Source organism: Sorex araneus, chromosome 5, assembly GCF_027595985.1.
Source record: "Sorex araneus isolate mSorAra2 chromosome 5, mSorAra2.pri, whole genome shotgun sequence".
NCBI lineage: Eukaryota > Metazoa > Chordata > Mammalia > Eulipotyphla > Soricidae > Sorex > Sorex araneus.
Genome location: NC_073306.1, coordinates 116,933,321 through 116,955,637, shown reverse-complemented (window position 1 = coordinate 116,955,637; position 22,317 = coordinate 116,933,321). Strand labels below are relative to the sequence as shown.

Genomic DNA, 22,317 nt, shown 5'->3' with positions numbered 1-22,317 from the left:
TGTGGGTCTTTCTGCAGCCCCCACCCAGAGATAGGGCTATGTTGGGGGTTTCCATGAGCGCTGGCATGCAGGAGGGAGGGGGCACTCCTGAGGGGCTGCAGGGGTGGGGGTGCAAAACCCGTTGCACTTCACGTGCCAACCATCTGCCCTGGCACCACTTGTGTGAGCCCAGCAAGGGTGCTTTTTCCTCCTAGGCACAGAGACACACCCAGGAGCCTCGTGAACCTGCAGCCTCCTGGCGCTGTGCCTCCTGGTCCAAGACGCATCCACAATGGCTCCCTGTCACTTCAAATGATGCAGAAAGAAAAAGGTCACTGTGGGGAGCCCGTCGGTTTCCAGGATATAGGAAAAACTGGGTTTTGGGGCTCTCAAGGCCTGCTGCTGGGACAGTTTTGCCCTCCACCCTTTGTTCCTGGCTGGGCCCCAGTTTTCCCATCTGTAAAATGGGTGTTTTCTCCTGTCACCCTCCAGGTACCCCCAGAACCCTCCCAGATTAAAGTCTCTCTGTGCCTGCTCTTCTTGGGGGGCAGCAGGATAGCACCCCAGTCCATGCTCAGGGGCCTGGTGAAGGATGTGGCTGCCACAGGCTGCCTTACCGCCTCCTACAGCTCCACGAGGGCTGGAAGGGGCTTCCGGCCTCCTGGTGGTTCCTCCACTCCCCAGGGCCTGGGGGTGGCCCTTATATGCCCACACTGCTCTGGGGACACAAAGGGGGTACAGCCGCCAGGAACCCGTCAACGTGTCATGTCAGAAGCAAATTGCGGTTTTCCCTGTGGGCCTGGGCTAAGCCTTCCTTCTGGGGCAAGGCTGAGGGGGTGGGGGGCTGGGGTGGGGTGGGTGCGGGGCGGGGGTGGGGAGGTGAAGGCATAGGGGCTGCAGAGGAATCCGCCTCCCCCAGGGACAGGGGCAGGCCTGGGGAAACGGATGCCCTAGACTACCCACTGCCAGGACTCCCCACACACACCCCGCCTCAGACCCGAGTGGGAAGCAAGGAGGAGCTTAGGGCAGCGGGGCCTCCCGACCCTCTGCCACTCCTGCCCCACCTCCGGCCTGGCATGGAGAAGCAGGGGGACCTGCGGCGAGGTCAGAGAGAGTCCCCGCGGGCCCCCTGCTCCAGGCTCAGAGTCCCCAGAGCTCCAGAGGGCGTGGCTTTTCCCTGGAACACTGGGGGAAAAAAACACTTCATTTCTTCAGCAGCGTTCACAGGCCCTCGGCTGCCAGCCGGGTGTGGGGTGAGTGGCCGCCCGCTGGGATTCCACTAGGATCCCACATTTTTCTAGCCAACACGTTCTTAACAGAAGGGTGAAAAGGGCAGGGGAGAAAGCTCAAAGGGAGGGGTGCAGGTTTTGAGTGCAGGAGGCTCAGGTCCCATCCTGAGCATCACACACACACCCTCAGCACTGCCGTCACCACCGTGACCCCCAAGATCTGAGCCAGGGGTAATCCCCAAGCATCACCAGATATGGCCTCAGGCCTCCAGAAGGCCCCAAATCAGAAGAAACAAGTGGAATGAATTTTAATAGTGTACTTCGCCCCAGTAGAGTCCAAATATTGCACTTAACACCGTGGTTTTCAACTGCAGGGCCGAGGGGTTGATCTGTTGTTCTGTCTCGGGGTCCCGGCAGGCTAAAGGACCTCAGGTGGCCTCTGTCACATGCAGAGGCTCACAGTTGCCTGCGCTCTGCACTCACCACCTGGCGGCCGGGGCCTCAAGGGGTTGCGGCGGGCCCTTGTACCGGATTAGGAGATGAAGTGACTTCACGGGGTGTTGGAGATATCCCCAGCCCTCACCCCAGGGGGACTTGGCTTGTAGAAACAGAGGGAGCGACCACATGGCTGTCTGGGAGAGAGTCCAGTTGGCAGAGGGAAGGACAGGTACGGGCCCCCGGGCCTGTGTGTTCCAGGACCAGCGGGAGGCCCCCCATGAGGCTGGAGGGGAGAAGAGGTGGGGGCCAAGGAGGTGAGTGAAGGAGGGGACAGTCAGTCTGCAGAGCACTGCTCACACTTGCGGACTCTGCCAGATGGCCAGGCTTCTGGGGGTCCTGGGTCAGGCGGCCCCTTCTCCAGGAAGTCTTCCAGTGACCCGAGGCTCCACCTACAGCTGCCGCAGGTCCCAGGATTCGCCAGGGCCTGTGCTGTGTTTCTAGGTCTCAGGACCCGTCTCTTGCACGGGTTCCAAACCCGTGCCTGGTAAGATGGAAGCAGGGGTGGTAGGAACCTCGTTCACCTTATGAGCCTCGTTCACCGTGTGACCTGGGGACGCTCACCCTCACCTGGAGTGTGCAGCGCTACTCAACCACTCCCACCCTCTTAATAAGTCAACTCTCGGTGCTGGAGCAATCGTGCAGAGAAGAGGCTGCTGCATTGCAGGGTCCCAACCCAGAGTCGATCCCTGGCATCCCATATGGTCCCCCGAGCACCACCAGAAATGGTTCCTGAGGGCAGAGCCAGGAGTAACCCCTGAGGATCCCCAGGTATGACCCCCCAAAAAAAGAGTCAACTTCCATTGGAAGTGAATTCAGATCCCAAGTGATAGCTCCAAGAACCTTGAGAGTCACCCCGAAGCCCATTCCTGCCCCTCCTGTCTGTGGCCCCATCTCCAGCTCTGTAGGAGAATCCAGCGCGCTCCTGAGAGCCGTAGCTGTGGAATGCCACAGGTGGCTTCCTGCACCCACTGGGAAAATCACTCGAGCCGGGAGAGCCACTGATGGGCTCTCCGCTGAGATGTGGGTCCACATGCCTATGGCCACTTGGGCTTTCCAGCCTTCAGCTAATGGGACCAAAGCTGCTATGAATATTCCTGTCTTTCTGGACATATGTTTGTGGACATATGCTATGTGAGCATGTATTGGGATGTGTAGTGTGGACGTGCGTCATGTGGACATGTGTTGCGTGGGCACATGCTATCTGAGGAGGTGTTGTGTGCACATGCATGGACAAATGTGTTGTGTTGGAATGTTTCACGCAGTATTTTATGTAGACTTGTGTTATGTGGGCACACAGTGTATGGACATATGTTATACAAGCACGTGTTGTGAGGACATGTTTCATGGACACGTGTTGTGTAGTCATGTTATGTGGGTATGCCTTCTAAGGACATATGTTGTGTGGGCATACATTGTGTGGACATGTGTTATATGGCCATTTGTCATATAGGGTATTGTGTTGCATGTATTTCAAGAACATGTGTGGGCATGTGTTGTGTGGACATGTGTTGTATGGATATTATGTGTGCCTGTGTTACATGGACATGTGTGCACATGCAGTGTGGAATGTGTGTTATGTGGACACACGTGTGGACACACGTGTGGACACACATGTGGACTATATGTTCCTCCCTCCAGGCTCTCCACGGGAGTGGGATTGTGGGATCAGAGCAGGGCTCCTGCATGTGCCCAGCAATCCCCATAAGTACAGCTCTCTGCACCCCGCCCGCTCGGGGGATTGCCCACAGATTTAGGATTTGTGTCTGAGGAGAAGGGCGAGCTCGCAGCCAGCATTCATGGAGCGTGCAAGCCCGCGCTGACGTGTGGGAAGCCATCCGGTCCCCGTAATGGTCGCTGAGGTTAACACTATCATTATCTCCTCGTCTTACACCCTAGGAGCCAAGGGGAGGCTGCCGGCCCCAGGAAGCCCGCCAAGTCTCGGGTCCTTACCACTTGCAGTCTTAACTGCCGCCCAGCCTGGCCGCTAGGAAGGACGCAAAATGCTGCCACTTTCCGGCCAGCCTTATCTCCCCCCTTCCTCCCAGACCCACCCTCAGAGGACGCTGCCACTCCCCTCAGCTCCGCAGGATGCTGCAAGCCTCCGTGGGCCCTGAGCGGAGTCAGGGCCTGGGCCTGGGCCTGGGCAGAGTCATTTAAACGCCCGTGTGTAGACACCCAGACCGTGGATGGAGCCCCCGGAGCCTGACATGTGGGCAAGCCTGCTGGGAAACCGGGTGTGTGTCCTCGGGGCCCTGGGGAAGGTGAGGGGGAGCCCAGAAGAGACTAGGGCAGGGAGTAAGAGCAAAAAAAAACATAACCTCTGGGCATTTGCTCCTGGAGTGCAGGCTCTGGTGTGGGCCAGAATTCCCGGGTTCCAGTCCAAGTGTTACCCCCATTTAGGAGACCTGGAAGAACCAGTGTCCCTGTCTGCAGAATGGGCTCATGGTCATGGTGTGCCATGAGGATGGGCATTCTCTGGGAAATGGGCATCAGAAGCAAAGGGTCCCTAGTGGGTCACTGGCTCCAGCCTTCCCTGGTGCTTGCACGGACGGCGGGCAAGGGAAGGAGAGTTGAGGAGGGGGTGGGACACGGTGGGGACCCACCTGCAGGAACCTGCTATGGTCTTCCTCTGTCCAGGGCTGGGCTGCCTGGCAAAGCCCCAGAGGCAGGGGTGAGAGTGGTGGGCCCCCCAAGACCTAGCTCTGCCCCCTCTGCTCCTCATGCCTGCACCCACCGCATCAGCTCTCTGCTCCCTGTTTCTGGATGGAGCTGATGGCCGTCAGGGTGGCGGAAAGGCAAAGGGTGGATTCTGGTCCCGGGCTGCCCCCTGCCCGCCCGTGGGCTGCCCGCCCCACCTCTAGCCTCTGCTTCCTTGTGGGGCTGGAGGGGGAAGGAGTGAGGAGTGTCCAGGTGCTCCGAGTCTCCATCACCGTCCACCCAGGGTGGCCAAGGGCCATTTGGATACTTGTCACATCATCCGCTGGCCGGTCAAGACAGGGAAGCGGGCCATGGGTAGCCGGCCCACAAGAAGCATCCGTGTCTGTCTCATCTCCTCGCCAGGACTGAACCCCAAGGTCACTTAGGCCTTAGCCTGTCCGGAGGCTAAAGGTCACGGTGCTGAGTTAGCTCAGCTCCCCTTTTCTGCCCAGGGTTCACTCAGAGAATGTAGTCAGGTCAGAGCCTGCAGCCCTCGCCCATGTCTCGGGTGGGAACTCTGAAGTCCAGCGAGGAAGCGTGGTCTGTTCCAGGTAGCACAGAACAGCCCAAGCCTCCTGGCCCTCAGAGCTTTGTGCCTTGGTTTCCCCATCAGGGCATGGGGTGGTGGGTGGGGCTGAATGTGCTGGGTGAGTCCCCTAAGTTGGGATGGGGTCAGAGGGCATCTCTGCACCCCTGTGCCCCAGCACCAGCTGCTCCCCAGGATTACCAGGGCGCCTGATCTGCCAGGCCATGTCAAGGGCGCCATTGTCCCAGGGGATGAAGGCGGGGATTAGGGGATGGTGAGGGGCCAGGGGGCGGCCCTGGCATCCGGGCCAAGGTGAGGGAAGGGACTACAGTCCCTGTGTCTCTGTGGCATGGGCTGGGCCAGGCCAGGACCAGCTGGCTGCCAGGACCGGGGAGCTCCCTCTGGCCATGCCACACCAGACCCCTCTGACGTCCCAGTAAAGACCACCCACCCCTTGGAGGCAGGAGCACCTACTGCAGACTCTCACGCGGCCCTGGGGCCCCCACGGATCCCAGGAGCCCCTGGCTACATGTATTACCAAATCAAAGGGTATTTTAGTCTAGAAAATGACCTTAATTTGGGGGTTCACTTTATTTTTAAGTGTTTAACTTCAGTGTGATGACCGTGTACTCGTGGAAGGAGCCGCTTAGAAGCAGTGGGGTTAGTCCGGGGAGGGGTTGGGCAGAGCTACAGGCACCAGCCGGCCCTCACGGCAGGGTCCTCTGTGAGGCGCAGAAACACCCTCAGCTCACAGGACAGGTGGACAGATGGACAGACAGACCCAGTAGATCACACACACACAACCCCATGACCAGACCGTTAATATGCACTCCCAGCCCTCCCCGCTGCCAGAGCTCCGAGGCACAGAAGATGACACAGGGCACACATTGACTCAGGGCACACGCTGACACATGCACACTGACACACTCTGACACATGCTGACACAGGGCACAAACACACGTATACGATGACACAGGGCACACACTGACACATGCTGACATGCTGACTCAGGGCACACACTGACACACGTTGATAAGCACTGACATAGGTCACATGTGTACACACATACAAGTGGTGACATGGGCATATGATTACACACGTGTTAGCATGTACTTACACATACATATAGCATGGGGCACATGCATGTACACATATACTGACCCCAGGAACACATACACACTGACACAGGACACATGTGATGTGAGTACACACATACATATGCTGACAGAAGGACACACTTGCACACATGACATGGGACAAGCATAAGTAAACATGGGGTATGTGCGTGTATGCATGTACTGACACAGGCACACATACACTTGCAGACACAGGACACATGTGAGAGCACACACACACACACACACACACACACAAACAACGTGCTCCTGCTCTTGTTCCTCCCCATGCAGACCCCCGGGCATGGGTATTTGTGCTGGGTACTCACAGGGTCCCTGGCTCTGTGAGAACCTTCTCCTGACTCGATTCATCTCTTCCTCATGACAGTCCCACTACACGTTATACACTATACAATATCCCCATTGTAGAAGTGAGGAAACTGAGTCCCAGAGAGGAGCATGCTTGCTCAGACACACAGGAACCAGAGGCAGGATTTGAGCCTGGGCAGGCTAACGCCTGAGCCTGACCTCTAATCTCAGCTCTGCCCCCTGATTTGTCTGGTGGCCTTGGGCCAGTTATTCTGCTTCTTGGGGCCTCAGGCTCCCTCTCTGTGAAACAGGCCACCCCTGCCCTCCCTGCACTGCTGTGAGGACAAAGGAAGTGGCTCTGGGAGAAGTGGGGTAGCACCAGGCCTTTTCCAGTCAATGGGGTCATCTTCCACTTGCCAAGATTTGGGATGGGAAGAGCTTTGCCACTTGCTAAACAATGTGACCACGGGCAAGGGCACACACCTGCCTGGGCCTTGATGTCCTCATCTGGAAAGTGGGGACAGCCAAGCTTGTCCTCTCCTCGTAGGATGGTTTTGTGGATGAGACAAGATGAGCCCTGAGCACAGCGTTCAGCAGGCCCCCGACAGTGCTCGAGCTGGTCCCCACGGCTGCAGCCAGCTGCCCTCCAGCCCCGGCCGGACCCTGCACCCCAAACCCATGTTGGCTTATTTGCCGTGAATAAAGAGGTCCAGGCTGCAGAAGGTGGTGAGGGCCTTTCTCAGTTTATTGCCAAGGCCCCAACCCAGGCCTGCCCAGATCACTCCTGGTTCAAGGAAGCAGACAGACCCCAGTGGCGGGGGGTTCCGACCCACGCGACTCCACCGGGGGCTCTGCTGCGTGGGGTAGAGCCTGTGGGTGGTGTGCAGGCGGCCGGCAGACGATGCTACCCTTGTCAGTCCAGCTTCAAGTCCAGCACCAGGGCGTCCTGGCAGGAGGCAAAGGGCCAGGGAGGGGTGAGCAGAGCAACAGTGCAAACCCCCCAAAGTGCAGTACAACCTGGCAAGAGAAACCAGCAGGTGTGAAGAGGAGAAAATAACCCCCTTGTTCCTCTCTCTGAGCCTCAAGATTCTCAACAGCTAAGGGGGAATAAATCCCCACCACTTCCAGGGCGGAGAGATGGAAGGGAGAAAACATACTGTGCCATGCTTAACACCTGGCATGCAGTGCAAGGCGATTATTTATTGAGCACTTACTGCATGCCTTCAGGGAAACTACCCCGGTGACTCACCATAATGGCTCTAGTAGAAGGACACCCCCACTCACATTCACCCCATTTTAAGCAACAGAAAATGTAGAAACTTAGGGTAAAGTTCTGGCCAAGGTGGCAGAGAAAGAACTGAGAATTTATTTCTGGCCTCTAAACTCCCCTTGCCAAAAAAAAAACAAAGGGGGGGGGCGGTCTGGAGAGAGCTCAAAAGGCTGGAACACATGGTTTGTATGCAGGGGCCCCAGGTTGGATTCCCCAGCACTGCCTGCAAAGTCCCCTGAGCACCTCTTAAAGTATCCATGACGCCAGAAGGAGCCCCGAGTATCACTGGGTATGGCCCACCCCCCAAATTTAATTCGGGTTTCCCCCTGGGGAGCACCCAGCCAAAGGGGATCCAGGTTTGGAAGGGGTTTGGCAGCATGACAGTGAGGACCGCTGCCCTCCACCTCAGCCTTACTCCCTCCAGCATGAGCAAGGCGGGATTTTACTCCTCACTCAGTGGCTGAAAGTGTTGCTTGGCCCTCCCCAGCTCCTTTCCTCACCTCTACCACATCCAGCTTTGCCAGGCTGTAATTCATGTCCAGGAAGTTCGGAAGGGGCAGTCCAACCTGGAGCAAATCTGAGAGACACAGTAAGAGTCATGTCGGCCCAATAGCTCTGCAATGATTGGGGAGAAGGCACTCCCCGGAGCAGAGGTGAGGAGGAGTGTGCCGTGATTGATTCATCATGTCTGACTGCACATCACCGCCGCCGGGGTGGAGATCTGACTCCAGTGGGGGTAAATCATCAGAGTCCCAAGTGTAAGAGGGGCCTTGGTACAGCAAGTGACATTAAGACTACATTAGTGGCTGGAGCAATAGCACAATGGGTAGGGTGTTAGCCTTGCACACGGACAACCCGGGTTCGACTCCCAGCATCCCATATGATCTTCTGAGCACTGCCAGGAGTGATTCCTGAGTGCAGAGCCAGGAGTAACCCCTGAGCATCACCATTTGTGACCCAAAAAGCAAAAAAAAAAAAAAAAAATTAAATTAAATTTAAAAAGACTACATTAGGGCTGGGGCTATAATACAGTGCTTGCCTTACACATGACCAATCTGGATTTGACCCCTAGCACCCCAGAAGTGGACCCTGAGTACAGAGCCAGGAGTAAGCCCTGAGCACAGCCAGGTATGGCCCCAAAAGAAAAACAAAAAAAAATGAATAGTATCAGGGCCACTGGAGCATGTGCTCTTTGGCATGCGGGATGACCAGGCTCCACCCCCACCCCCACCCCACTCCACCCCGCACAGAACAGTTTTCCCTCACCACCAGGAGTGACCCCAGTCCAGAGTCAGGAGTAGCCTGATGTGACTCACAAAAAAACACAAAAATGATGACCTTAGTCCCAAAGCCTCAGCAATGGCCATCGGCTCCCTTTGCCCTCCCCAGCTGAGGCCAATGAAGGGACTTTGAGACCCCTCAGGTGGGCCTTTCCTCCTCAAACGCTTCTTGGCACCTGCAAAATCAAAGCGTTGGGGCCCTCACCATCAACTATGGGAACGTAGGCCGCGCCCAGGTAATCAGTGAAGAATTCAATCAATTTCTCCTCCTGCAGGAGAGAGAATGGGGGAAAACACCCAGAGTTCATCACCCCCGCAATGTCACAGAGCAGGTCAGCACTCAGTCCAGCCGGCCCAGGACCCGGGGAAACTCTAGCGCCCCGTTGCCATAAAACCAGACCTCCCGCTTCTGCTGCAGGCCAAGGCCTTTTACTTCCTTTTCCCCTTCACTGCGGTTCCTGGGACTTTGGCCATGGGGAGAATGAGGGGATTCAGGAGACGTGTCCTAGAGACCCCATTCCTGCTCCTCCAGAAAACTCCGTTCCAACCACTCGTTCACTCCTTCCTCTCTGCACACCTCAATGTCCTCGCCTGGCAAGGCAGAATATAATAGTGCCTCCTCATAGGATTCCCACAAGGACGCAGTGAGTTTGGGCATAGCCCAGGGCACTGTGGGAGTGTTGATCTGTGACCGCTGTTACTTGCTCTTGCTATTGCCTTGGCTCCTGTTTGTTTTTAACATCTGCTAGGTCGAGCTCTGGTGGGACCCTGAGACTACAAAGACTGATAATAAATAAATAAATAAATAAATAAATAAATAAATAAATAAATAAATAAATAAATAAATAAATGATGTCTGGGTCAACCAAGCCAAGTCGGGCTGCCATGATGTCTGACAATGTTTTTAAAATTAATCAGGGGAGACAGCTTGTATCCAGAAAATGAAGCAGGGACTCAGAGAGGCTCACTGGCTCCCCAAAGGTCACACAGCAAGTCAGGAACCACCCACCCACCCACTGACTGCCTTCATTCTCTCTGTCCCCGTTTCTGAGCCCTTCCCTACATTCCCTACTATAAACCGGATTACACCTCAAGCCAAGGAGCAGAGCAGCTGGGACACTTACATTAAAGTCTCCGACCGAGGAGGATGCCCGGGTCAGGCTCAGTAAGCTGTAAGAAGGGGAAGACCGGGGAAGGGGAGGGAAATCAGGGCCGGGAGCAGCACCCACCCCACAGCGCAGGGCACAGAAGTCAACGCTTGCATGCTGCCCAGGCTGAGGCACTCGCCACCTCTCAATGCAGCTTGTTCTGTTTCCCGCTGCTCAAACCACATGGCAAAAAAAGGGAGGCGGTGGGGAGAGGGAGAGACAGACAGACAGACAGACAGACAGACAGAGACAGAGACAAAGAGACAGACAGAGTCAGAGAGACAGAAAAGAAAGGCACCTGGGGCTGGAGCGATAGTACAGTGGGTAGGGCGTTTGCCTTGCACGTGGCAGACCCGGGTTCCACTCCCAGCATTCCATATGGTCCCCCGAGCACCGCCAGGAGTGATTCCTGAGTGCGTGAACCAGGAGTGACCCCTGTGTATTGCCAGGTGTGACCCAAAAAGTCAAAAAAAAAAAAAAGAAAAGAAAAGAAAGAAAAGCACTTGCCATAGAGGCAGACAGGGTGTGGGTGGTGGGGGGTGATGGGAGGGAACCTGGAACACTGGTGCTGGGAAATGTACACTGGTGGAGGGATGGGTGTTGGAACACCTTATGACTGAAATCCAACCATGGACCGCTTTGTAAGGGTCTATCGCACAGTGATTCAATAAAAAGGCAAAAAAGAAAAATAAGGAAAAAAAAAAACACCGGCATACCTACATCTCCTTTACTCTAACTAGTCCTAACTCTTCCATCTGGGACACCCACTCCCTGCTTCCCAGCCATGTCTATGGCTCCCACCCAGGTCAGGTACAGAGACAGACCCCGCTAGCCTAGTCCCAGATTCTTGCAGGGCTGTTGGGACCCTCCCCCGGCTCTCCCCTGCACAGACTCCAATAGGCACAATGAATCAGCAGTAAGACAAGCCTGTGATGGTCACCTGGGGCTCTATCTCCCCCACATGGATTTGCTGTCCTAGTAACAAGCCCCCTACCGTCCAGTCTCATTCTGAGGCTTTCAGGTGGAGCTGAGCCCAGAGACCACAGGGTGAATCAGAATGAGTATTCTAACTTGGAGCTACTGATTGGCTTAGGCTAGGTCATATGATCCCTGACAGGGGAGGAAGATGCTACCTTGGTCATTAGGCCCAGGGGCTGGTCTTGTTAAGGTCAACGCTCCCCTGTGGACAGAAGCTGCTCTTTCTTCCTCCCCTCCCCTGAGTATTGAGCCAATAAAGTGGACAGCAAAGGCCAGGCTGGAAAGAGAGATTCTGAAGGGTTTCACGCAGGCTGCTGCCGCCCTTGAGTTTTCAATTCTATGAGCAAGAATTTCCCTTTGGGACCTAGATCAATTCTAGTGAGAACTGTTGCTTGCAACTGAAAAAATATCCTAGCCTCATACAAGTCAGATGAAAAATTATAGAAGATAGGAAAAAAATGAGTAATCTTAAAGCGAAGTTGAACAATGAATCAAATGTGTGCACAGTGTCTCACCTAGACAAAGCTCCATAAAGTAAGGAAAGACTTCTTGGAGGAGGTGGCATATGAGATGAGCTCAGGTTGGGAAGTGGCATTTGAATGACATGGACCAAAGCCAGCTAAATAAAAGGAGGGGGAGACAGAGACAGACAGAGACAGAGAGGCAGAAAAGAAAAGCGCCTGGGGCTGGAGTGATAGCACAGCGGGTAGGGTGTGTGACTTGCACGCGGCCGGCCCGGGTTCAATTCCCAGCATCCCATATGGTCCCCTGAGCACCGCCAGGAGTAATTCCTGAGTGCAGAGCCAGGAGGAACCCCTGTGACCCAAAAAGCAAAAAAAAAAAAAAGAAAAGGGGGGGGGGAGACAAGAGCAATGGTGAGACCCAGAAGACAAGGGTCTGCCAAAAAAGTGGGAGCAGCCAGTGGAGGATTTGAGAAGAACCCTCAAGTGCCAGGCTAAGATTTGAGAAAAAGGCCTTAGCAACAGGGAGGAGACGCTGAGGGTCTGAGCACGGAGAGCTGGCAGTGTGGACTCTGCTGGCCGCATCTGAGCCTGGAGCAAGAAGCCAGTGGCATAGGCAAAGCCCACACAGGGGCACCAGGATGCCACCCAGGCAGCAGGCACCCACCTGTTCATAGATGTGGCCAGCTTCAGTCGGTTCTTACTCAGTGAAAACTGGATTTTCAAGTTGAAGTGCTGATTGGGAGAAGCAGGGGAAACAGGCATGGTTATGGGGTCCAGGCAGAGCTGGTTAAACCAGTGGCATCACCACCTTTCCTGCACTACCTTCACTTCCCAGACAAGTCCAGGGTCCTCCTCTCTGTCCCTTTCAGCTTCAGGACCTGAACCCTGCAGATTCCCCCCAGCCCTAGCTCGGACTCTTCATTCCTCCCTGGGCCTGGCGCAGGACAACAACCAAGCCTCGAACACATGCCCCCTCCCCGCCACACACACACACACACACACACACACACACTCCTAGAGTATTTACAGATCCCTGAACCTACAAACACCGTGTTATTGTTCTAGACTTTGGCACACATGGAGTAGCCTCCATTCCCTGTCCTCCCAACATTGACCCCCTCCCTGGCCAGCTCCGGCTCAACCTTCAAAACCTAGCTCAGGCATCACCTCCTCCAGAAAGTCCTCTGATTCCTTCAGACTGAATGAGCTCTCTCTGGCTCCCACAATTCTCTGAGTGAGACTATTCCTGTCCTTAGAGATACTAATGAAGGATCGGGGATGAGAGAGGGAAGGAAGGAAGAAGAGGGAGGAGAAATTTATCTCAGAGGAACTTTTGACTCTCGGTGTGTTGATCCTTTGAGCCATTTAAAGGATCAGTGGCAGAGCCAAGAATCAGCCCCAGGTGGCAGTGCCTGGGGACCTCAACACAGCTGAGATCAAGGAAGATCCCTTCCCTCCATTACTTGGTGTCAACTGCAGCCCTGCCCTCTGGTCTCAAGTACCCACAAGGCTGGGTGGAACTGGGGTAGAGATTCCACTCACCATATCCAGGAGGAAGAGAGACGTGGGGGGCTTGCTGCGACGCCGCGTGGCAAACATCTCCAGGGTGCCATGGAGGTGCAGCAGGCTCTTTCCTGACTTCATGGTGACCTTGGGTGGCTTATTAATCTTGATCTGTGTCACCAGGGGCTTTGACTTGGGGTAGGCTTTAGCCACCTATCGAGAGTAGACATCTAGCTCAGGGACACCCACCAGAACTGTGGCTTCGATTCAAAGCAGGAATCTGCCACATCAGGGGCGGTTTCTATCTTTTAGAGCCAGAAAGCGCAGTGTGGAAGGTGGGGTGTGTCTACTGGGAAATCAAAGAGGCAAAACAAACATCGCACTGGTTCTATAGTGTTACATAAACAGTATGTAGGGAGATGTCTGGATGATGCCCCATTGAGTGAAGCATTGTAAAGCTGTGTCCCGAGGCCCTTATGCTCTTAACTGGGGAAGAAAAAGGCTGGCAGGAACAGGGATCATCAGGCATTGGGGAACTCACCTTGGGGATGAATTTAGCCAGTGTCTTGGTGGTTTGTGGGGGTAGCTTCCCAATCTACAAAATAAAAGCTAGAGTTAGGGTTTTTGAAGCCTTCCTTGACCTGTCCTAACAAACATCTCCTCTGATGAGAGAAGTGATATTCTAAAGTTCTCGTCATCAAAAAATAAAATGCATGACACTGTGAGACTGTGGTATTCCATAGATTTTAGCATAATGACAAATACTGAGAAAATGTTGGATGAAAAAGTGGATGGATGGATAGATTGCAGAATTGAGTGACTAGAAGGATGGAGTGGATTAATGATATAAATGAATAGAAGATAAGAAAACTGATAAAAAATAGGTGGATGGTGGTTGGATGATGGATGGATGGGTGTTTGAAGGATTCAATGACATGACAAATATGTGATTCATGGATTAATGAGTTGTAGAATAGATGAGAAGGAATATGGATTAATGAGGAGTGCTGGGATGAGGGAATGAATGGATGGATCAGTTAAGGTGGATGAATAGACACATGCATGCATGGACGAATGGAGGGACAAATGAACAGATGAATAGGAGGGCAGGTAATGTAGAGTTGAACAGAATGTTTGGGTGATCAATGTGAATGCATAGATTTACTCATTCCATAGTATCAGACCGTGCTCTAAATGTCGTGTGGATGACATGAAGGAACAAAGGGATGCTACTTGGAAGGAGTAGGCCCTAGAGGAGGAATACATAGTACCAAGATAGGTAGATGGGTGAATATTTGGATAAAAGGAAGATAGGTGAGTGGCACATAGACTCATGAATAAGCTTGTCTGGGCAACAAAATGGATGGGTGAGTAGCTGATGGTCACAAGGACAGAGCAACAATCACTTTGGGGGTAGGGTAAACTGAAGGCAGAAACACATGTCAGTCTTGGCATCACTCAGTCCTAGTATTACCCATAACCCCAGGACAATGATTTCAGGGATGGCGGGAAGTCAGGTGTGAGGGGGGGAGAGGTGACATTAGACAGCTCACCTTCTTCTCTTTGATTTTCACATCAAAGGACTTCTGCAGAAGGGTCAGCTCTGCGGTGAGGAGGGTGGCCGAGAGCAGCAGTTGTGAGGAGCCCTCAGCATAACCCTCGGGGATCTGGGGGGGCTTGTCAGCCTCAGCCAGTGCGATTGTGTTGCCGTCTTGCTGCTGCACCTCGGGCTAAGGGAAAGTCGAGAGTCAGATGGGACCATAGTCTCACACCTGCCCCAAAGGAGCAAGTCACTGGATGTTGGAGCCTGAGCGAGTTGCAGAGGCCCCTGCACCCAGTGCACCATGGGCTGATGAAGGCCTGGGAGGTGAAGCCAACCCCTAACCCACAGGTTAGGCATCTCCAAGGTCGCCGAAGGAACCCGCGTTCTGTGGCATCTCACTCCCGGATGCAGACTATGGTGTTTCTTTTACTCCTGGGGACAGGTTAAGAGGAGACCCCGGGCCCGTCAGAGCCAGCCCAGAGGAAAACTTCTCTAGGAGCTGACTTCTCGGGAATCTTCTTCCCAGTTCTAGAAGGTGCATCTCACTGACTCACCTGAGGCTCGGGAGATCTAGGTGAGGACCCAACTCTGCGACAGCTCCCAGCACCACCCTAGCAAGTCCGCCTCCCCTCGGGGCCCCAGGGCACCCCACTCTACACTATAGCGGGGGACAGACACAGGGAGTGTCTGTGCACACAGGGAGAAGCAGAAGGTGTGAGCATGGGGTCAGCAGTGCTGGACTTGGGGGTTCCTGCTAAGAGCAGGTAAAGGGAGGATGGGGACACTCACGATGGGCCTGATCTTCGAAGACCCCAAGGGCCCTCCCTGCCTCCATAGCCCAGTTGCCTGTCCCGGGGGACACCCCAGCACTCACACTGAAGTCCACTTGGAGGTAGCTGGCCGTGGAGGTCGGGACAGACATCAGGACATATTTAACGGTGCCCATTGAGCCCACGGGCATGGGGTCTGTGCAGAGAGGAACCTCCATTCAGACACCTGAGGCCCCCAGAGCCTGGTGCAGGTGCCAAGAACCTTGGGCCACCACGTGAGCTAAGGTCAGGGACTCAGCACTCAGAGTTCAGTAACGGCATCCAGGGACGGAGACCGGCCCCGGCCCCATCTCTCCACAGCCAGAGAGCTGCAGCTCCCCACAGGTTGGCTGATGCGGCCCAGGGCATCCTGCTGGCACAAGCACCTCAGTCTCGGACTCTCTCCTGTCCCACACACTGGGGGGCCCTGGGAAGCGCCATGGCTTCCGAGATGGTGGTGGAGTTGGGTATCCTTGCTACCAGGAACAGTGCTCTAAAGGCCCAATGGCTACTGCTCCTTGGCTGAGCACTGATGGGTGGAAGGTTGGGAGGAGAAGTAACGAGTGCAGATGCCTGAGTCCCTTGGAAGCTCACCTGTCCCCTGGAGAAGGGGAGTGGGGGTGGGGGTGGATAGAAACCGTGGTGGTTGGCCTCATCAAGTCCCTAGGCAGGCCCTGGCATTCCTGGATGCGGCTGGGAGGGCCACACTCACCCAGAAGGTTGGCCCACTTCTTGTTCACATACACCAGGACCGCGTCAATTGCTGGACACAGCTGGAATTAGAGAAGGTGTTAGACTGAGGGGCCCCCTGCATGGAGGGCCTCACTCCACACAGCAGAATGCGGTTCCACAGCCGGGCCCACGATGAGCCTGGCAGGACAGGGCCTGGAAGGGAAAATCGCAGGCTTTGGGGAGGCAGAGGCAGAGCCTGCACTATGGTACAGCCTGTGGGATAGGTGAGACTCGCTCCTGCTCACTTGAGGTGGGCTGGGGCCCCCCCGCCACATGCAGCCCTCCATGTCCTCCTCCTAGGTTCATGACAGATATCACTAACTTCCCAGCCGTCACAAAGAGGCCAGTGCTACACCAGTCCTGGTCTAAGGTTGGCCACAGGTAGGCCCTGTGCGGACACTCACCATGACAGGGAGAACTTTGTGCAGGGTGCCGTCCAGGAACTTGTTCACCACGCTGGGCAGCATGCTAGACAGAGGGTGGAGACAGCCACAATCGGCAGGAAGTTAGGCACAGTGGTGCAGGGGCACTTCAGGGAAGGATGAGCTACAGTGTCAGATGTGGGGTGCGCAAGGATAGTAAAGACAAAGGCCAGGAGGGTGGCCTCACAGCTTGGAAGCCAATCTCGTGTGCTGGGGGGGAAAGGCAAGTGGGATGGAGAAGAGAACACTAAGCAAATGATGGTTGGAAGGATCACTCGGGATGGTAGACGCGTGCTGAAAGCAGGCTATGGACCAAACATGATGGCTGCTAACACCCGAAAGGAGAGAGCGAGTCAGAGGGGATGTGTCGGCCACAGAGGCAGGGGGTGGGAAGCGGTGGGGGTGGCAGGAGGGACACTGGGAACATTGGTGGTGGAGAATGGCACTGGTGGAGAGATGGGTACTCGAACATTGTTTGATTGAAACGTAATCATGAAAATTTGTAAGTCTGTAAATGTATCTCACAATGATTCATCAAAATAATAATAATAAAAAAAGAAGTGGGGTGTGTCATGTGCCCCCAGCCCTCCTCCCCACGGCCACAGAGCCCCTCACTTGCTGGGCAGGTTGGTCTTCACACTGATCAGGTTGATCTCACAGTCCTCACTCTTGAACGTGGGGAGGCCCGTCTCCTCGTCCCGCAGGAGCCGGTCGGTGGCGGTGATGTTCAGGACGATGATAATCTCCATGTTCCCACCCATGAAGCTAGAGCGGGCAGGGAGGGGCAGGCACCATGGGCATCCTAGCCACGTGGCGTCCACTCTCCCTGTCTCCTCTGGACCTGCGAGCTCAGTAGCTCTGAGAGTGGGAAAGGTGGGGAACAACCGCCATAGGACAGGAAGAAAGAAGAGGAATGGGACCCACCCACGGTCCCACCATCACCCTTTCTTTGGTGAACGCGTCTACATCCTTCAAAACTGTTGCACTGGGAACTGATCGCCCAAAGGCCTTCTCTGATCCCTCTCCTATGCCAAGGCATCTTTTGTCCTAATCCGAATCCTTCATCTCTGAACCTCTGTGCTCAGGTCTTGTTGGCCGTTATGAGAGGATCTGAGTTTGCCTCATCTCAGGCCACAGCACCCAGGGGCTTCGCAGGAGTCGGTATATGAGCAAGGGAGGGTGAGACAGGAGCTCCCTTCCCAGCCTCCCCTTCCCTCCACACTCACCTCTTGCCGTTGATGGTCATGCCTGTGGACACACACTGGGAGACGCCCTTCCCGGGGATGAAGTTAAAGGTGATGGCTGGTTCCAGCACATCCGACACCTTCACACTGGACAGTCACCAAGAGAATCAAGGAAATAAGAGCAAGATCCTTCACCTGTTCCTCCACCACCTTGCCAGAAGGTCTGGGGTAAGCCCCCACCCCATCTCAGGGACCAGCCTGCCTCTCAGAGCCATGGTGAAACAGACACAAAAGTTGGGGCATCTGTCATGGGAAACAGTACTGTCTACACATATGATCCTTCCTGTCTAAGGCCTCTACTTCTCCACTGGAAACATTATGAGCTTTGCTGAGGTCAGAGTTTTTCAAGAGGGGTTCTACTGACCCATGGGGACCATGCTGTAGGTGGTAGGGTACATTAGGAGTAATTGTGGCCACAACCCACCAAGGACATAGGTGCCTTCCCCCTAGTCCATCCCTCAAGTCATGACAAGCAAAACTACCTCCAGATTTTGCCGAACAGACTTTGGAGGCAAAGTCCCTCCAGGTTGCAAGCCTGCAGTCCAGAAAGACACACTGACCTCCCACTGCTGCCCTCTTGGCAGGCATTACTAATTGATTACAGTCCAGTTTCCATTAACTCCATATGATGTAACAGAGCCCATTGGTCCCGTCATTCATATTGTCATCATGCCATTCAGTCTGTGTCATGAGTTCGCAGCCCCACCGCTGGGAGGATTCTCTCTCTGCCTCTGTCTCTGCTTCTGCCTCTGTCTCTGTCTCTGTCTCTTTCTCTCTCTCTGTCTCTCTCTCTCTGTCTCTCTCTCTCTGTCTCTCTCTCTCTCTGTCTGTCTCTCTCTCTCTCTCTCTCTCTCTCACACACACACACACACACACACACAAACTGGCCTCCTGCTTGGAGTAGGGATCTAGAGCCTGTCTTTTCAACCCCCTTTCTCCACCCAAGGACCCTGCTCACAACAGGAAGTGTCAGTCCAAGTACCCAGCTCACAACAGGAAGTGTCTGTTTAAGGACCCAGCTCACAACAGGAAGTGTCTGTTTAAGGACCCAACTCACAACAGGAGGTGTCTGCCCTCGTTGGGCGGATGACTGAGGAGAGACCCAGGCATCGGACCTGGAAGAGGCTCCACACCTGCTCCCGAGGGCCCTCCCCCATCCCTCTGCTCCGCCCCACCCCGCACCCAGTGCCCTCTCACTCTTTGATGCCTTTGACGGCTTTCATCGCAGGCCCATTATTGCTCGCTTCCGCAGCCATCTTCTCTAGGATCTGACTCTCCTCCAGGGCCCGCTTCACCTCTACAACAGAGACACACTCGCGGTGGCTCTCACCACTCCAGTCCCGGGCCCCTCCCCAGGGGGCACCAGTGTGGAGGCTGAGCGATGAGCCATGCCCCCCCTCCCTTCTCCCTTCTAGCTGGATGCCAGGGACACAGAGCCACCAGCCATGGCGGGGCACAGTGCCAAGAGTCTTCCTAAGTGTAGGCAGCTGGAGAAACCCAGCATGAGGGCCAGGAAGCGAAGTCTTCCAGAAGGCGGTGACAGAGTGACATCTGGCCCAGTCCTTGAGGGAGGAGCAGGAGTTGCAAAGGGATAAGGGGGAAGGGGGACAATCAGGCAGAAGACACAGCAGTACAAGTGGGCGGGGACAGAGAAGGTCGCAGGGCAGGACAGTGATCGGCTGAGCAGGCACAGGCAGGGGGGATGGGGAGTTTGCTGGGCCAGGTCACGGGAGCTTGAACCCCAAGCTACGGTGAACACTTGATCTGGCCGCCCCATCACTAGGAAAGCTGCATGACTTTGGCATTGCTGGGTTTACCCCGGTAAGATTCCAGGCCCGAAGCTGCAACATTGTGTTCCCCAGGCAGGAGGCTGCAACCCCAAAGGAGTTCCTCATCCCTAATACTCCTTTACTCGGGTCACGGGAGAATTACCCCACACCCCGTGGGCGGGGGAGGGACTAATGCTGAGGGAACAGAGCACTTCCATCAGCGCTTGGCTCCTGGGGACCACTTTATTTGATGTTGTGGCGTTGTGGCATTAGAGAAAGGAAACTTTCCTGGAGTCCCTGCAGGAGCTGTGAATCTCAGATCTCATCTGATCCTTCCAAGGTAAGGCAAGAGTATCCTATTGACACCCTACTGATACCTATCGACACCCTGTTCACCCTCCTCTATATGGACAGGTAAGCTAAGGCAACCAGAGAGAGGAAGTGACTTGCCTGAGGTCACACAGCAAATTGTGGACAGAGCTAGGATTTGGCTCCTGTCTGTCACCCCCCCAGCCCACCTGTGGTCACTAACCCCTAACTCAGGGCTCAGTTTCAAGGAGGCAGTGTTTCCAGTTCTGCCTCCCACACTTGGGCGACCTCAGGCACATCACCCATTTTCTCTGGGCCTCAGTTTATCCCACACACACTCTGTAAAATGGAAGAATATTAATGCCTTCCTTTGGAGTTGATCTTGGGGATCATAAGATGCTCCAACCACACAGACAGGCACATCACTCCCTACTGCTGCCCCCAGGCCCACCACCAGCCCCTCTCCCGGGGCCCCCAGCTCACCGTGGTTCATGATGTCCATGCCCAAGCGCAGCTGGGCCCCGGGGTCAGCCCGTGCACTGGTCAGCAGGCCCCAGAGTGCGAGACACGGGATCCACAGCATCCTCCGCCTGTGCCACGGGGCTGGGTGGGGCACAACCCACAGTCCCCTGAGGGACGCGTGTGCTCCGGGGTAGCGGGGGGGGGGGGGGGGCCCAGGGGGATCTCAGGGGCCCAGGGGTGCCACTCTAGCCTCCTCATCAAGGCTTCCCCAGAGGCATCAAGGCCACGCGGGTCCCCAGGCCCCCGCGCCCGGGCAGCCTCCTCTCGGGCTGCCCACTAGCCCGAAGCCAGGGCTCTGCTGCTTCCCATGGGGAACTTTGCCGCGGTGGGACAGCGGGGGACCCTCTGCTTCCCAAGCCCTCTGAACTACAGTCCAGAGCGGACCTGCCTCCTCTAGCTCAGCTCCACTTCTACAGGAAGCCCAGAACTCTCCACACAATGGGGAAACTGAGGCACACCCTACCCTAGTCTCCCAGTCAGAGGGCAGAGAACCAAAGAAGGACCTCTCACCCCAGACCTTTATCAGGCTTCCCAGGAGAGCCCATCCCATGCCTGGACGACCCCCACCCCCAAAGCCCCTCTCTCCGACTTACCAAGACCTGAGGGTCTCCCGGCCGAAGGTCAAGTGCTTATATCAAGTTTGAGCTGTGGCTGAAAAGAACCAAGGTGGGTGGTGGCCACGTTGCCAGGAGAAGGGATTTTAGCTGGACCCCTGGGCCCACAGGCCTGAGCACTGAGAGGTCCTCCGTTCACAGGGGGCGTTCCCTGGGCAGGGCTGAGCAGTCTGGCTCACGCCTGCCCGCACACGCTCGTTCACAGCTCTATAACTGAGTGCCTGCTCTGTGGCCGGCAGGGAGGCTGCACCGCAAGGCAATGGCTGTGCCCCTCCTGACCGCTGATTCCTAAAGGAAAGCTACAGTGTGTGTGTGTGTGTGTGTGTGTGTGTGTGTAAATATGTATGTGTGTGCATATCTGAGTGTGTGTGAATGAGAGTGTGTATGGATGTGTGTGTGAGTGTGAATGGACGCCTGTGTGTATGTTTGAGTGTGTGTAAATGTGTGTGTAAGAATGTGAGTATGTGAGTGTGTATATATGTGACTGTACATGTGTATGTCTGAGTGTGTATGTGAATGTGTGTGTAAGTGTGTGTTGGATTGGCTGGCACCTAACAGAGAAGCACTTCCTGCCGGTACAAGCCAGGAGGGTCCATTTGGGCATTTTGACCACATGTCGGAAATCACTCAGGAGACTGCGACCCGTTTCTCTCTCGTCCTGCTGCATGTTCAAATGCCCCTTTGGGCCGTGGGCACGGGATCTCCTCCCCGTGCTATGTGGGGGCAAGGCAGGTGCAGCCCCTCCACTCCGTTGGGAGGCGGCTCCTGGGAGACGGTGAGGTCAGGGGTCCGTAAGAGCCTGCAGCTGCCCCAGGCACGTCAGGGAGACCCACCAGGAGGGTCACCAGAGACCTCCCCGTCCCAGGCCAGAACGACGCCAGCATCAAGGCCTCAGGCGTTTGCCCTGTGGGGGTGGCATGGTGGTGCAGGGGCTCTGGGATACAGTTGATGCCAGGGTCTTCTGGGTATGCTGGTTACCCCTCAAGTCCGAACTTCAGCCCTGATGGACCCCTCACCACTAACTCCCCCCTGCTCTCAACCAGGGGCCCCGAGACCCAGGTTTGCCTCTGCTCACTTACTCAAAGCCCCCGCGAGACTCCCGCGCCCCCTTCACCTTTGCCCACTTTCTTTCCTCCCCTGGACCGTGCCCCCGCTGGTTCCCCTCCGTGTCCCCCACCCCTGCCGCCCTGGCTCAGCCCTGCAGCATTCTGCCAGGCAGTGCCTATGGGAGACCCCTGGGGTCGGCTGGTATCCTGATCTTGCCCCAATCCCACAGCATCTAAAGACGCCCCCATCTGGTGGAGGGGGCTGGGGGTTCTGGATGGGGCCCACGACATAGATCCAAGCCCTGGTCCTG

The 22,317-nt window shown here is 55.5% G+C and overlaps 1 protein-coding gene across 1 annotated transcript; it reads right to left on the bottom strand.

Annotated features, from left to right (window-relative positions):
* Positions 1 to 7,091: 7,091 nt before the first annotated feature.
* On the bottom strand, positions 7,092 to 21,045 carry BPIFB6 (BPI fold containing family B member 6). Its single transcript, XM_055140120.1, has 16 exons — positions 20,940 to 21,045; positions 20,308 to 20,427; positions 18,944 to 19,043; positions 17,729 to 17,833; positions 17,118 to 17,267; positions 16,485 to 16,548; positions 16,061 to 16,121; positions 15,414 to 15,505; positions 14,550 to 14,726; positions 13,538 to 13,591; positions 13,036 to 13,209; positions 12,158 to 12,225; positions 10,028 to 10,073; positions 9,109 to 9,172; positions 8,124 to 8,200; positions 7,092 to 7,299 (listed from the first exon to the last, which is right to left on the bottom strand). The coding sequence occupies exons 2-16, from the start codon at positions 20,405 to 20,407 to the stop codon at positions 7,267 to 7,269; spliced, it is 1,365 nt and encodes a 454-aa protein (XP_054996095.1). The 5' UTR covers positions 20,408 to 20,427; positions 20,940 to 21,045; the 3' UTR covers positions 7,092 to 7,266.
* Between the last annotated feature and the right edge of the window lie 1,272 nt (positions 21,046 to 22,317).